At 37.6% G+C, this 12647-nt stretch overlaps 1 protein-coding gene across 1 annotated transcript; it reads right to left on the minus strand.

The window, feature by feature from the left end:
* Positions 1-1033: 1033 nt before the first annotated feature.
* Positions 1034-12425, minus strand: LOC138965981 (uncharacterized). The gene is made up of 8 exons (XM_070338066.1): positions 11174-12425; positions 10186-10438; positions 6854-6965; positions 6366-6481; positions 5297-5472; positions 4136-4274; positions 3181-3386; positions 1034-1330 (listed from the first exon to the last, which is right to left on the minus strand). Exons 1-8 carry the CDS (start codon positions 11834-11836, stop codon positions 1034-1036), a joined length of 1962 nt encoding a protein of 653 aa, XP_070194167.1. The 5' UTR covers positions 11837-12425.
* Positions 12426-12647: the final 222 nt, after the last annotated feature.

Here is a 12647-nt window from a genome sequence, read left to right on the forward strand (position 1 = left end):
TACAGAAAAGCGTGCTATCCTTCTTAGCGCAACTACTACCCCGCTCTTCTTGTCAATTTCACTGCCTTTGCCATGAGCGGTGGACTGACGATGCTATGAGTATACGGTCTTGCTGAAAAATGGCATTGCGTTCAGTTTCATTCTGTGAGTTCGACAGCTACTTGACTAAATATTGTATTTTCGCCTTACGCGACTTGTTCTTTGTTTGCCTCCCTGTCGACTGGTCGCCTGGAAGTAATGGAGGTGATGATCATAGTTTTTCCTCTCCAGCTGTGTGACCCCAATGTCAGGCAGGAACTTGAACTTCTCCAAGGCTTCAGGCACGTGGTAGACCAGGGCTAAAAACAAGGTTTGTTTGTTTATTTGTTGCTTAACGTCCAGCCGACTACGCAGAGCCATATCAGGACGAGGAAGGGGGGGATGAAGGGGGCCACTTGTCAAGCGATTCCTGTTTACAAATGCACTAACCCATTACTTGTGTCCCAGCAGGCTTTAGTAAAACTAAATTAATACCTACTGGAAGATTACCAGTTTCCAGTATGTTAAAATAGGCTTAACCTATCTACTGCTGGACTTACATCAGAACACTAACAGATTAAACTATACATGAATCGCGAGACAAGCGGCAAGAGAAGAGATTTTTGGAAAAAATACAGGTGAATGAGCAAGAAGGCAGAAAAAAGAAAAGAATTCATGAAGAAAAAGAGAGCATGACAGGAAAGAGGAACCAAAAATCTACCTAACAGCAAACTAGAAAGCTCCTGCGGTTCCAAAAACAGGAGGGGCTTTTAATTTCATAACCGCAGTGCCCCACTGCGGGACTAAAAACAAGGGATAGTAATAAATTGAAATATTCAATGTGTGATAACAAATGTTTAACGGGTTTATTTGGGTACAAAGATACAAAAGGTTGATAAAACAAGTCACACTTTGACATGCAGACACGCAAAGTGAAAGTGATATAATCTCCCTGGAATACATCCATTAGCACCAAATTAGGAAAATTACTTGGTCAGTAACAATAGATTCTTTGTTATTTAAATGAAAAGTTAAAGGCTATTTTTTTTACCATGTATGGAATGACTTCTTCGTCAAATGTGGCCTTTCTGAATTTTTCAGACCATTCCTTGGCTGCAGTGTGGAAGGAGCGTGCTTCTTCTGGTGAATGACGCTGCTTGAGGCGTTGCATCAAATCCCCGAAGTCGTCCCAAACTTCCTTGATGGCAGCAGGGTCTATCCTTTTGGTTGTGGCAGCTCTTTCAGCATCAGGACCAGGACCAGCACCACCAAAACGACTTCTCGGCTTGTAGTTTCTGGCGTAGAATTCTTCCTGTAAAATACAGCCCATTTTTATAATCTGATATCATTTTATTGTTATTTCATGGTGCTTAACGCCCAGTCAATCACGTAGGATCTTCTCAGGGCGTCTCTGATATCATTTCGTGCAATGCTTTTATTAGTTTTGAAGTGTAAGATAGTGCATTTTGATTTGTGAAAAGAGGTTCACAAAACAAATTATTCCAAATTGTTATTAATGTTACATAGGCACATGAGACTTGAAGAACTAAACTGTATGAATGTTTAAAAAACGAGGGATCATGCGTTGAGAAACCAATCTTTTTTACTTGTAATATATGTACTCATTTGTATTTACGGTTTACACGTGCGGTGATGTTGGGTATCTGCTGATCATTAGACAAATAAATATACAACAAAATCTAGTACAGTAAAACCTGTCTCTAACGGACACCCTTGGGGAATGGTAATAGTGTCCCTATTAGACAGGTGTCCCTTCTTCACAGGTGGAGGGGCCGGGGCAGTATTTTACAAAGAGCACGTAAAATGAACAAGACAATTTTTGTCAGTCCTGTAGTATGTATTGATTGGATTGGACATGAGACTCACTGAAAATGTGAGTAAACAAATGATACATGTAGCAAACAACAACAACAACAACATCCCCCCCCCCCCCCCCCCCCACCTACCCCGTTCCCTACACACACTGTGCATTCAAACTTACGCAAGTCGGACGTCACAAAGCTAAAAATAGCTGACTCTTCATCAGTCATTCAACAGGCAGATTCTTCGATCTTGCAGTACAAAACCACTCCCATACCACGTTGTTCAGGTCTTCATATTGCGTTTTCCGACGTTTCACAGTTTTTTGGTCGATTCGCGCACCTGACTCCCACTCCTTCATCACGTCTTCTTTTTCCGATTTGATCCTCGCGATCTGTGTTTTACCACATCCCATCTCCTTCGCCACATCTCGGCATGATTGGCCGCTATCTAGTTTTTTCAAGGCAGCGACACGCTGCTCTAAAGTCAACGCTTTTCTTTTTCCTGCTGGAGATTCCATTTTCCAACACAGTAGTCTACTGTTGCTTTTGGTTGTGACTGTATCCACAATGCGGAAAAGCGAAAGTGAGCGAAAGTGAGCGAAGCGAAAGTGAGAGAGCGAAAGTGGGTCTCCATCTTAAACAAGCCACTGATTGGTCAGAAAAGGGACAGGACAACCAATCAACAACCATTTGTGCTACGGCTACGGCTGCCGAGCACTGACTGCATATAACAGTCGAGTTTTCGAAGTTGCGTATTATGTACGTTGTGTCCGTTTGTGACAGTGTTTACACTTCCTACGGTCCGAAAAATCGTGTCCGCATCCGTAAGTGGCAGGTGTCCGCCCGTTAAAGGTTAGTTATTGTTGAAATCGTGTTCGTGCCATGATAAACTGTCCGTATGTAGCAGGTGGCCGTTACAACAAGGGTCCGCTAGACTCAGGTTTTACTGTATTACAATGGGAATTTTTCTTACAGTTGAGGTATTTTTCTTACAGTTGAGGTTATTTTTTGTAGAGATGTAAGTCAGGCAGTGCGTAATAGTGCACTGGAAACCTGCCATCTTCCAGTACGGTAATATATTGTACTACATTGCAAGCCACCTGGAGCAATTTTGTTTGACTAGTGATTTTGTAAACAAGAAACACTTGACAAGTGGCTCTATCCCATCTCCCCCCTTCCCTCCTCCCATCTCCCCCCTTCCCTCCTCCCATCTCCCCCCTTCCCCCTGTCGCGAGATGACCTTCGTGGTTAAAAACGACGTTAAACACCAAACAAACAAACTTACAGTTGAGGTCTAAAATAATGGATGACATGAAATGACTTTTTTTTATGAAATAACCTTTTCTTCAGGAGACAGTAGTTGTGCGAGCTCATACACAACAAACTCCTTCTTCGTTTTTGCTGGAATGGTTCTGCCCGATTTCTCCTCCAGTTTAGTGACCAGAATTGCCTTGTTGAGACTCATGAGGTCCACCAGATCCATCTCCTGGTTGTCCAGGATGTTGAAGATGTCAAATCTGGACAAAATTGTTTGGAGCTGGTCACCTGTAAAAAAGGTTTTGTTATTAATGTTAAGACTCATTTTAACTCGTTCACAACTAACGATTAAAGCGATCATACTCAATGTGTATTTTTCTTCTTCTTCTAAAGCAACAGGTTGAAATATTTCCAAGCCAAATGAATGGAAAAAGCTAGCGCAACCAATTTTCAACAATCTTTGGGCAAAATTTCTACTGGTTGACCAGGAGCGGCTGACTCCCACCTGGATTAACCAAAAGTAGGTATCGTGGGCATGCGTAGAGATTGTGCACAGCACCTACTTGTACTTGCGGAAAATCCATGTTACTGTCAGCCGTTTTTATGTCATTTTTTGCTATTGTGTCCAATAAGTATTGAAAATGGAAAGCTCTAGCTTTCCTCATTGCTTTTCTCGCCTGCAGCAAACTTTTTCTATACCTCATACCTGCTGGAAAAAAATATATTTCCATTTGGTTTTTAAACAGACCAATTCTAAATAGCTATAAAAACTAACTTATATTGCTTTCTTTCTAGAGATTGTTTGGAGTACTTATTGACTCAGGTTTGAATTGAGTGTGTGTGAAAACGAAAATAATGCCAGAGATATTTATGAAGTGTGAATGTTTTTGTGTTGTGTTTTTTTTCTTTTGTTTTTGTGGTCTCCATTTGTTCAACAAACATAAACCAGTGTTCTTGGGTGGAAGTTTTATAAATGTACAACTTAAGGTGTATTTGTTCTGTTAATAGGCATTTGTTTAATCATTAGTTGTATGTACCTGAATATTGAGTCCAGTGTTTTGTGGACCCTTTCCCATCATCTCCTTGTTTTTCAAAGATTTCGAAGGGAACCTTTATTCGCTTCATTTCTTCTTTCAGGCCATCTCGGTTGTTTTGCGCAATGCACCAAGCAACCACCTTCATAAGCAGAAAAAGAACAACAATTATTAAAGGAAATAACATTTGACAATTTTTTGGACTATATAATTATATAATTAACAAGAAGAGCAAACGCTCGATCGAGTCACTTTCGCAGTTCTGAATATTATATGAGGCATCAGATGGACAGGAAGAAATTGCTATTCACAACACAATGAGTCACGTTCACATAAAATTTGAGCCCGGTCACTTTTATAGTTTCCGAGAAAAGCCCAACGTTAAGTTGTGTGTTGCCGAACAGAAAAGGCTAGTTATCTCCCTTGTTTTTCTGATAACGTTCGTAAGATGTAAATACTTTGATGTAAAGAATAATCCTACAAAGTTTCAATCACATCCGATAAACTTTGTCAAAGATATAAAATGTCTAATTTTTCCTTTGACGCTGACCTGTGACCTTGAAAAAGGTCAAAGGTCAACGAAACCATCGTTAAAGTGTAGAGGTCATTGGAGGTCACGACTAAACAAAATATGAGCCCGATCGCTTTGATAGTTTCCGAGAAAAGTCCAACGTTAAGGTGGTGTCTACGGACGGCCGGCCGGACAGACTAACACTGACCGATTACATAGAGTCACTTTTTCTCAAGTGACTCAAAAATTAAATGACAAAGTTTAGTCATTTTTTGGCCATTTGATATCACTGAAAATCAATTTTAAAAACAAGCGTTGAGTTACCATGGCTCATTGTACTCAACTTGACGTTAAACAATGATAATGAAATGAAAATGAAACATTTATTCTCTTGCCTGGAAATGTGCAAGTTTTCTCCCCAGATTTCTCCTCCAAAGTTTAAAACAATAAGTATGATGTTTTTTCTCTCTGCCTTTGAGTAGTTTTTAAATAACTATGCAACCTCACACCGCTAACTAAGGAACCTGTTCTGAAGTCTTTGAGAACAAGTGAAAACATAGAGACAAATAATAATATACACACACACAATGGGACAGAATCCTGCATATTGTTGTCCAGGTTACATGTTCATGCGTGAAAGAAGACTTCCTTACCTGATTGAAGAGTTTGCCAGTGATTCTCATCCTGAGATGCAACTCATCTGGACAAACCATGTTGTAAGGAATGAAGTCCATCAAATCGCGCTTTACATAGCCTTTTTGGTCCTCCATTGTGTGTCCTTGTAGGCCTTCTGCTTGCATCTCAGGACTTCGATCAGTGGTCCAATGCACTGTAAGATATGAAATGGCATGACATGTCAATATTTCAAATACATTTAACTTTTTCGCAAACCAACGCGTGCATTTTCGCGGCAAGAAGAAAATTCTGTAAAAAAACACCGAATACGATTCAGCAGGTGACTAAAGGGACAATTTAATGTAAGTGCAACAGAGATTTAATGATATTTTGTTTAGATGTGTCAAAAACTGTCTCAACAGTTGAAAAAGACTACGGGACGTTAAACTAGTTTCAACAACTGTGTCAAAAATGGGTGTGAGGTAAAAATGGTCTTGTTAAAATACACTGAATTCTCCAAGGTGACAGGTATTTATATAAAAAGTGACTAGACACGTTTTTATGCCATACTTTCATCATATTTGTAATTGATTTTATGTCTTTGCATGGATGTTCAAATCTGAAACATGGAGAATGTGTGCAGCTGTTATCATTGATAGTAATAAAATAGTTGAATATTTTTTAAAGGGTAGAAATGGACCGCTTGGAAATTGTTTTCAATTTGACTATAAAAAATGTACAATTAAGGATGCTCACATTGACATTGAAATCAGTTAATTTTTATCTTGATTTGTTGTCATGTAGAATATATACAGAATCTTTAATTTGATAATCATTGCTCTCGCAAATCTAAATCGCTCTACAGGGGTTCACTTCCATGTAGAACATTGTCATTAGTCATGCCCAAGTACTTTATATGAGAAAAGGACAACTGTCCTGTACTTGTCCTTCTTTGGATTTGCCAAAGTTTAATGTTCTGTGCTTTTTCACAATATCTATGACATATACATGTATGTGTCCTGTGCCCTTTGTCATGGATGTGAGCCCCTGGTCTCTACTGTTCTTAAGTATATACAGTAATTTTCTAAAAGAATATATTCAACTTACTGTTGAAGTTCTTGATGTCTCGTTTTGTGCAATGGCACCACAGACAGAAGAATGTGGAATTGGCCTGGTTTATTCCTCGGACTATGGCAAGGTTTTTCCAGTCCGAGCAAAGAATCCTGGAAATTACATAGAAAATAAAGTTAAGAAGTATTAACATTGAAATATAATTTAATCCCTTTAGTCTTACTAGAGGTCCAAAACACATTATCTTTCCATTTTCTCTGATCTTGCTTGGTTTAATGGCGCTTAGTTCAGTTGGCAAGTAATGGGCGGATTTAATTGACAGCCTTGGCACAGTTGCTGGAATTTGGGGTGTTACATTTTTAGAGCCGAGGAATTAATCTATTATTTGTATTCATGTAATAACGCTGTATAATTTGTTTATGTTGTATACACATGCTCAGTACACAGCAGTGACAGGTACTGAGAAATTGACAACATTTGCTGATTGAATTTTTTCCCCATTTTGTTTTAATTCAAATTCTTACCATTTCACTTTCACTGTCTTTCCATGTACAAGGAAACCAGTTGTAGCAGCAATGTTCATCTCAAGGAATGTTTGCCTAGATCCTATTTCCAGGGTATCTCTGTCCTCCTTCCCTGTAACAAGACAAAATGCATTCTTCTTTAAAATGGGTTCTTGAGTGTACAACTTTTTTGGGGGGCAATGGCAAGGTATATACATATATATATATATATATATATATATATGGCCCAAAGTCAGAATAGGTGTCCATTTTTGTGACATACAAAATCAATTTTAAAAATGAACATTTTCTTTGTTTTGAAAATAGAGATGTATTTTAGAGCATAAATACGCAAGGAACAGCTATGATTTAAGAAAACTCATGTTTGATCACTTCACAGATTCAGGTTTAAAAGTTTGCAGGAGTTCATAACTTCACACCGTCACAAAATTTAGACTTGTTAAATCATTGTTGCTACATGTATTGGGTCTGTTTTAGACATCTGAGCAAATTGCTACAGCAAATTACTTTGCATTTCAAGCAAGTTAAACTTGTTTTGGCCACGCATGATGCAGATGTGAACTCCATTAATGGGAAGTTCATAACTTCACATAATTTACTTTTATTGGTATAATAAATTTAATTTATACAGGCAGGAAACAATTTGTTTTGTTTTTTAATCTGAAAAAGGTGAGCTGGAACATGAAGGTAATTTTTGAAGATGAAGTGTGGAGAAGATTTTTTGGTTATCTGTATTATTTATAGAAATTAATATTGTCACAATTTTTTCACAGCAAATATTGGCATAAGTTATCATTAAATCTACAATTTTGCTGTTTTTGTGCAAAATGTGCTTGAAAAGTACCATCAAAAGGATTTCAATACACCAAAATGTTTGTCTGACTCAAAGAGTTGGCAGAAACTGAAAGTTTTTTTAGAATGTCCTAGGAGTTCATAACTTCACACCGTGACATCACAAACTATGGCTAATTCAAACCAAAGTAAGAAAGTGCATATGTCATCTTATTTTCTCTCCAGCTACTCTTTGTAATCAACATACAACTAAGTAATAAAAGTAAAAGATTTGTGAAAACAAACGATAACAAAAATCACAAAATGTGAGCGTGCGCATAACTTCACAAGAATTTTTGTTATGTTGGTCTCTAGTACAGTTACTGTATAATATATTTGCAAAACAATGACAAACTGAGAACACAGAGTTATAGTATAGGCTAAAGCTGCACTTATATTACAAAATCAGATTTTAATTGCCAAAATAAAACAAATTGTTTGAAACTTGTGAAAGTTCATAACTTCACATCAATCACACATTTATACTAAAATAACTAACTAAAGTCTCTTGCAAACAATTCTAAACAACTTAATGATTTACTTAACCAAACTCAGTCATGAAAACTGTTACCGAAATCATTATTTAGTTAGTGTTTATGTCAGCTGACTGTGTGTTCATAACTTCACATCATTTATTTAACTGAAAAGCTACGTACTAAAATCTGCTGGTAAATTAAAATAAAAATGACATCAAACTGTAACAGCCTACTCTGGAGAAGAGCAGCACATCATTTGAGGTAGTGATTTAGTGTAGTAAATTAATTATTGTGTATAAATCATACTCATGGCATGTGTTCATAACTTCACACCGTGGGGCTGAGGGTCAGTTGATGTGAAGTTATGTACACCGTGCAGTCAACCCAGATTCATGCTGGAATTATCAAAATGTAATTTTGAGGGTTGATATTCAGAAAACTTCTTACAAAATGTCCAGATAAAGTCAAATGTACTCTTTTGCTATTAACAAGGCATTATTTTAAACACGCCCTTGAAAAATGAGCTTGAGTTATGTGAAGTTATGAACTTCATGACAAAACGGCTAAGTACTTCAGAAAGAAACAGTCAGCAGCCAGTAGATTCTTTTTGTGATGAAAATCATGGTACACTGTAATTTGGAAACTGAAAATAGTCATTTTACATATATTTTGGGTTTTGACATGAGTTAGTAACTCTCACATAAAAATAGTGCGCAAGACACAGAGAAAATGGCTAACTAAAGCATACTGCTTGACTTTAGTGACAAAAATTGCTTAGTATCTAAATCTAATGTACTTTTATATGCAAAATTGCTGTTCCACTACAACCTTAACTTTCATGGCTAGCATTTAAGGACAAAAAACACTCTCAGTGGAGATAGTAGGAAAGTTCATAACTTTCTCACAAGAATTTTTTATTTCTCAATTACTCAAACACCAATGAATGAACTTGATGCAAACTTTCAGTGTGACTGCTGCTAGTGGATCCAAATGCATTACAAAGCTAGGTGTTCCCCAACCAGTCAATTTACTCTTTTTATAAGGCAAAAGGTTGGAAAGTTCATAACTCTTTTTTCACAAGAAAATCTGCACGTAAACTTCAAACTACTTTTGAACATGCAAAAACAAGTCAAACAACCCTTTTTATGTTTTATACCTCTGCAAAACATACTGTAAAATACTTTTTTACAAAAATATATCAGGTTTCAATCTTTAATTATTATTTAGAGCTGATCAGTGAACAAAAATGAAGTCTTACGGAAATAGTTATGAACTTTCTGTGAAATTTTGTCTCCCCATTTTCTGCAGGCTCACTGACAAAATTCAAAAACTTTGCTTTGTCAAAGGTACATTTGAGTTTTACTGGCTCAGTGAAAAGTCATTCATGACATTCTGTCCCATAAATATGACAGAGTAGACCATGTTTCAATATGCTGTAAGGTCATGTCACAAAAAATGGCCAAAATGTAGTGCTGCTGACTTCAGATAATGGCGACATTTTCATTAAAAACAACAACTGAGCACACAATGTTTCTCTAGGTGTGTACTTCATACTTTTTTTTTACAAGTCTCATTAATCTTTACAAGGATTTTATTTTTCTTTGATGTACAAATCAGGTTAGAGCCAAGGTTGCACAGCTATTTCAGCTGTGGACACCATTTCAGACTTAAGGCCATATACATGTATATATATCACAGACGCACATATCTAATCTTAGATCTACTAAGTCAGGTGCCTGTAATATAGATCTATGTACGTGTACAGTATGTGGATTTTTCTCAACATGAATAAAAAACAAGTTTTTTAATGCTTATGGTCCATTTTTTAAATTGTATTGAATATGATACAAAACCAATGAGGATCCCATGTAAAGAAACGGAACTCAGCTGATTTAGCGTGGAGTGACCTCCCTGTCTCGCAATAACGTCCCATATACTGCAGGACAGGGAGGTCACTCAATGCTTGAATCGCTAAATCAGCCGAGTTCCGTCTCTTTACATGGGACCGTCATTGACAAAACTTACCCATATACATGAATAGGGTTAGTTCATCTTCGGGAGACATTTTTCTGTTGTATCTTCCCATGTCTTCCTCGGGGATGTATTTGCAGACTGCCCTCACGGAATCCTTCGCCTTGGTAATTTTCGCGCCATCACAAGCGAAGCGAAGTGTAATGGTGACAGTATTCAGTTCAGTCTGCAGTATGCGTTTGTTCTGAGGCAGGTCCAGGATGTATGTGATGATATCTTGTACTTTCCTCATGCAGCCATCTTTGAACTGCAACAAAACATACATACCTGGTATTATGCATTTATTTATTTGTTTGATTATTTGCTCAAGTATTCATGGGAATGCTCTAATATTATAAATATGGATCTGCAATATTGCGACCAATTCCAAAAATAAATGTTCATAAAGTTTTCTATGCTTTTATAAAATATAATTTTAAGAATTGACTTTACAATATTTGTTGCAGGAACAACTGATTTATTTTCATTATGTCTTTAAAACAATGTATGTTGTCACTCTTAGTCTATTCCCATGCCCGTAGGCTGGATGACCTATGGGGGGGGGGGGGGCGGGTCGTCAGCACCCAAGAGTGGACCTTTCTCATCTTACTGCAATGAGTACAGGTACAAGTGCAGGGGAGCGATAGAAGGTAAAGTGTTCTATCATTTAAAAGAGATTTAAAACTACAGTCGAACCCCGGTTGCGGTACTGGCCCAGGGACCTTGGTTTACAAAAATCTCTGGATGGCGGACCTTGTCTGCAGGATGGGGGGGGGGGGGGGGGGAGGGGGCGTCCGAACACCACCCGCCCCCCAGCCTACGGGCCTGATTCCAGTAACTGCATAGACATTTGTAGGAGTTTCTGTTTTACCACAAAAATCTTGCACTGTTAAATTTTGTGAACAATTCAAATCCGCTTATAGTGAGAATTGGTAAAGCCAAAGTCTGATTTAGGCAATTATCCTATGACTAGGAGTGTAACAATATATATACAAGCACTTACCCTGGGGCCAAGAGGGATGATGTCAATGTTACTGGCAAGTTCCTTGGCTAGTGAATGTATGTAGGCAGTGGGCGGTATGTCCGATAGGCCAGCGCCTGTTCTTAAGGCTTGTAGTGCCTTGTAACTTATCCGAAAAATGTCCTTCACCTCAAGGATTCGCCTAGTAAATTCTTTTCTCTTCTCCTTTTCTGAAGTTTCTAAACCAGCACTACCTCTAAGTTGAAAAACTAGTTGTTTATGATTAGCTACTTCACACGTGAGCTTAATGTCTGTAAAATCTATGGATAGGTCTCTCAGCACTTTTGATAACACCTCATGTATTGCTTTCTTTTTGTCACTTCTATGATTATTGCTGTATTCTGCCCATGGCAAGTTTTGTGCTGGAAGTGTTCTTAACCTGCACTCCTGTTTATAGTGTTCTTTCTTTCTTTTCTCCTTTGTTAGATATTCCTTTACAGCTGATTTTTCTTTCTCAATAGCTGCAATTCTTTGTTCCAAGTCTTGGATTTGTTGTTGTTGTTGTTGAAGTTGTTGTTGCTGTTGTTGTAGCTGTTGTAGCTGTGGATGTAGTCGTTGTGGATGTAGTCGTTGTTGTTGATGAAGTTGTTGCTGTTGTGGTTGATTAAAGCCAACATTTGGTTGATGTTGAATGTTTCCTGCCATGGCAGGCTATTTTGTGAATAAAATCACTGCACTTTGCCGCAAACATGATTATCTTAGTTTCTGTCAAGTTTTTTTTTCTCAGTATGAGTGCAAGAGTCTTTCTTTGACCGTAGTTTCAAACACAATAGCTAAGTAGTACGTATCCATATTTTCGGCTTTCTTTTCACTCACAACACGTACTTATACATGGCCGGGAAGCACTGATATTGAATGCCTCATATGAAATTGAGTCAAACACAGGTACTGTACTTTTTACAGTTTGACAATCGAAGTTTCTCAGTCCATCATAGTAAAAGTTCGACAATCAAAGTTTCTCAGTTCATCATAATAATGTCTGCGCAAAATCAGTGCAGCCACACACTAACCGAACTTGAAAAAATAAGACTTGTAAACCGAGTCAGTAAACTTGTTCAAAAACCTCAACACACTTACATTCGTTTTCAAACAAGCGCGGCCATGCCGGTTTACGTCATTCTGTAACGACGCAAATTTCAGTCACATTTCATGGGGACATTTCATAACTGTTCTAACAAGCATAGATTAACTGTAGATACGACGCCAAGCGACGATGCTTGATGACCATAATCTACCCGGCCGGTAAGTAGCGACTGACAAGATTTACCACAATCGTGTGTGATAACCAGAAAATGTAGTCACGTGGTTTTTTGGTGTTTTTTTACTTTTATTTTAAATTTTGTTTGCATCTGTTAATTTATCTTCCAAATATATATCATTCTAAAACCAGTGTAATTAAAAATAGAAATGCTTTGTGAATTACAAGAGGGGTTGCCATGATACAATAAAACATCAT

The sequence above is a fragment of the Littorina saxatilis genome, linkage group LG5, assembly GCF_037325665.1.
Source record: "Littorina saxatilis isolate snail1 linkage group LG5, US_GU_Lsax_2.0, whole genome shotgun sequence".
Classification (NCBI taxonomy): Eukaryota; Metazoa; Mollusca; class Gastropoda; order Littorinimorpha; family Littorinidae; genus Littorina; species Littorina saxatilis.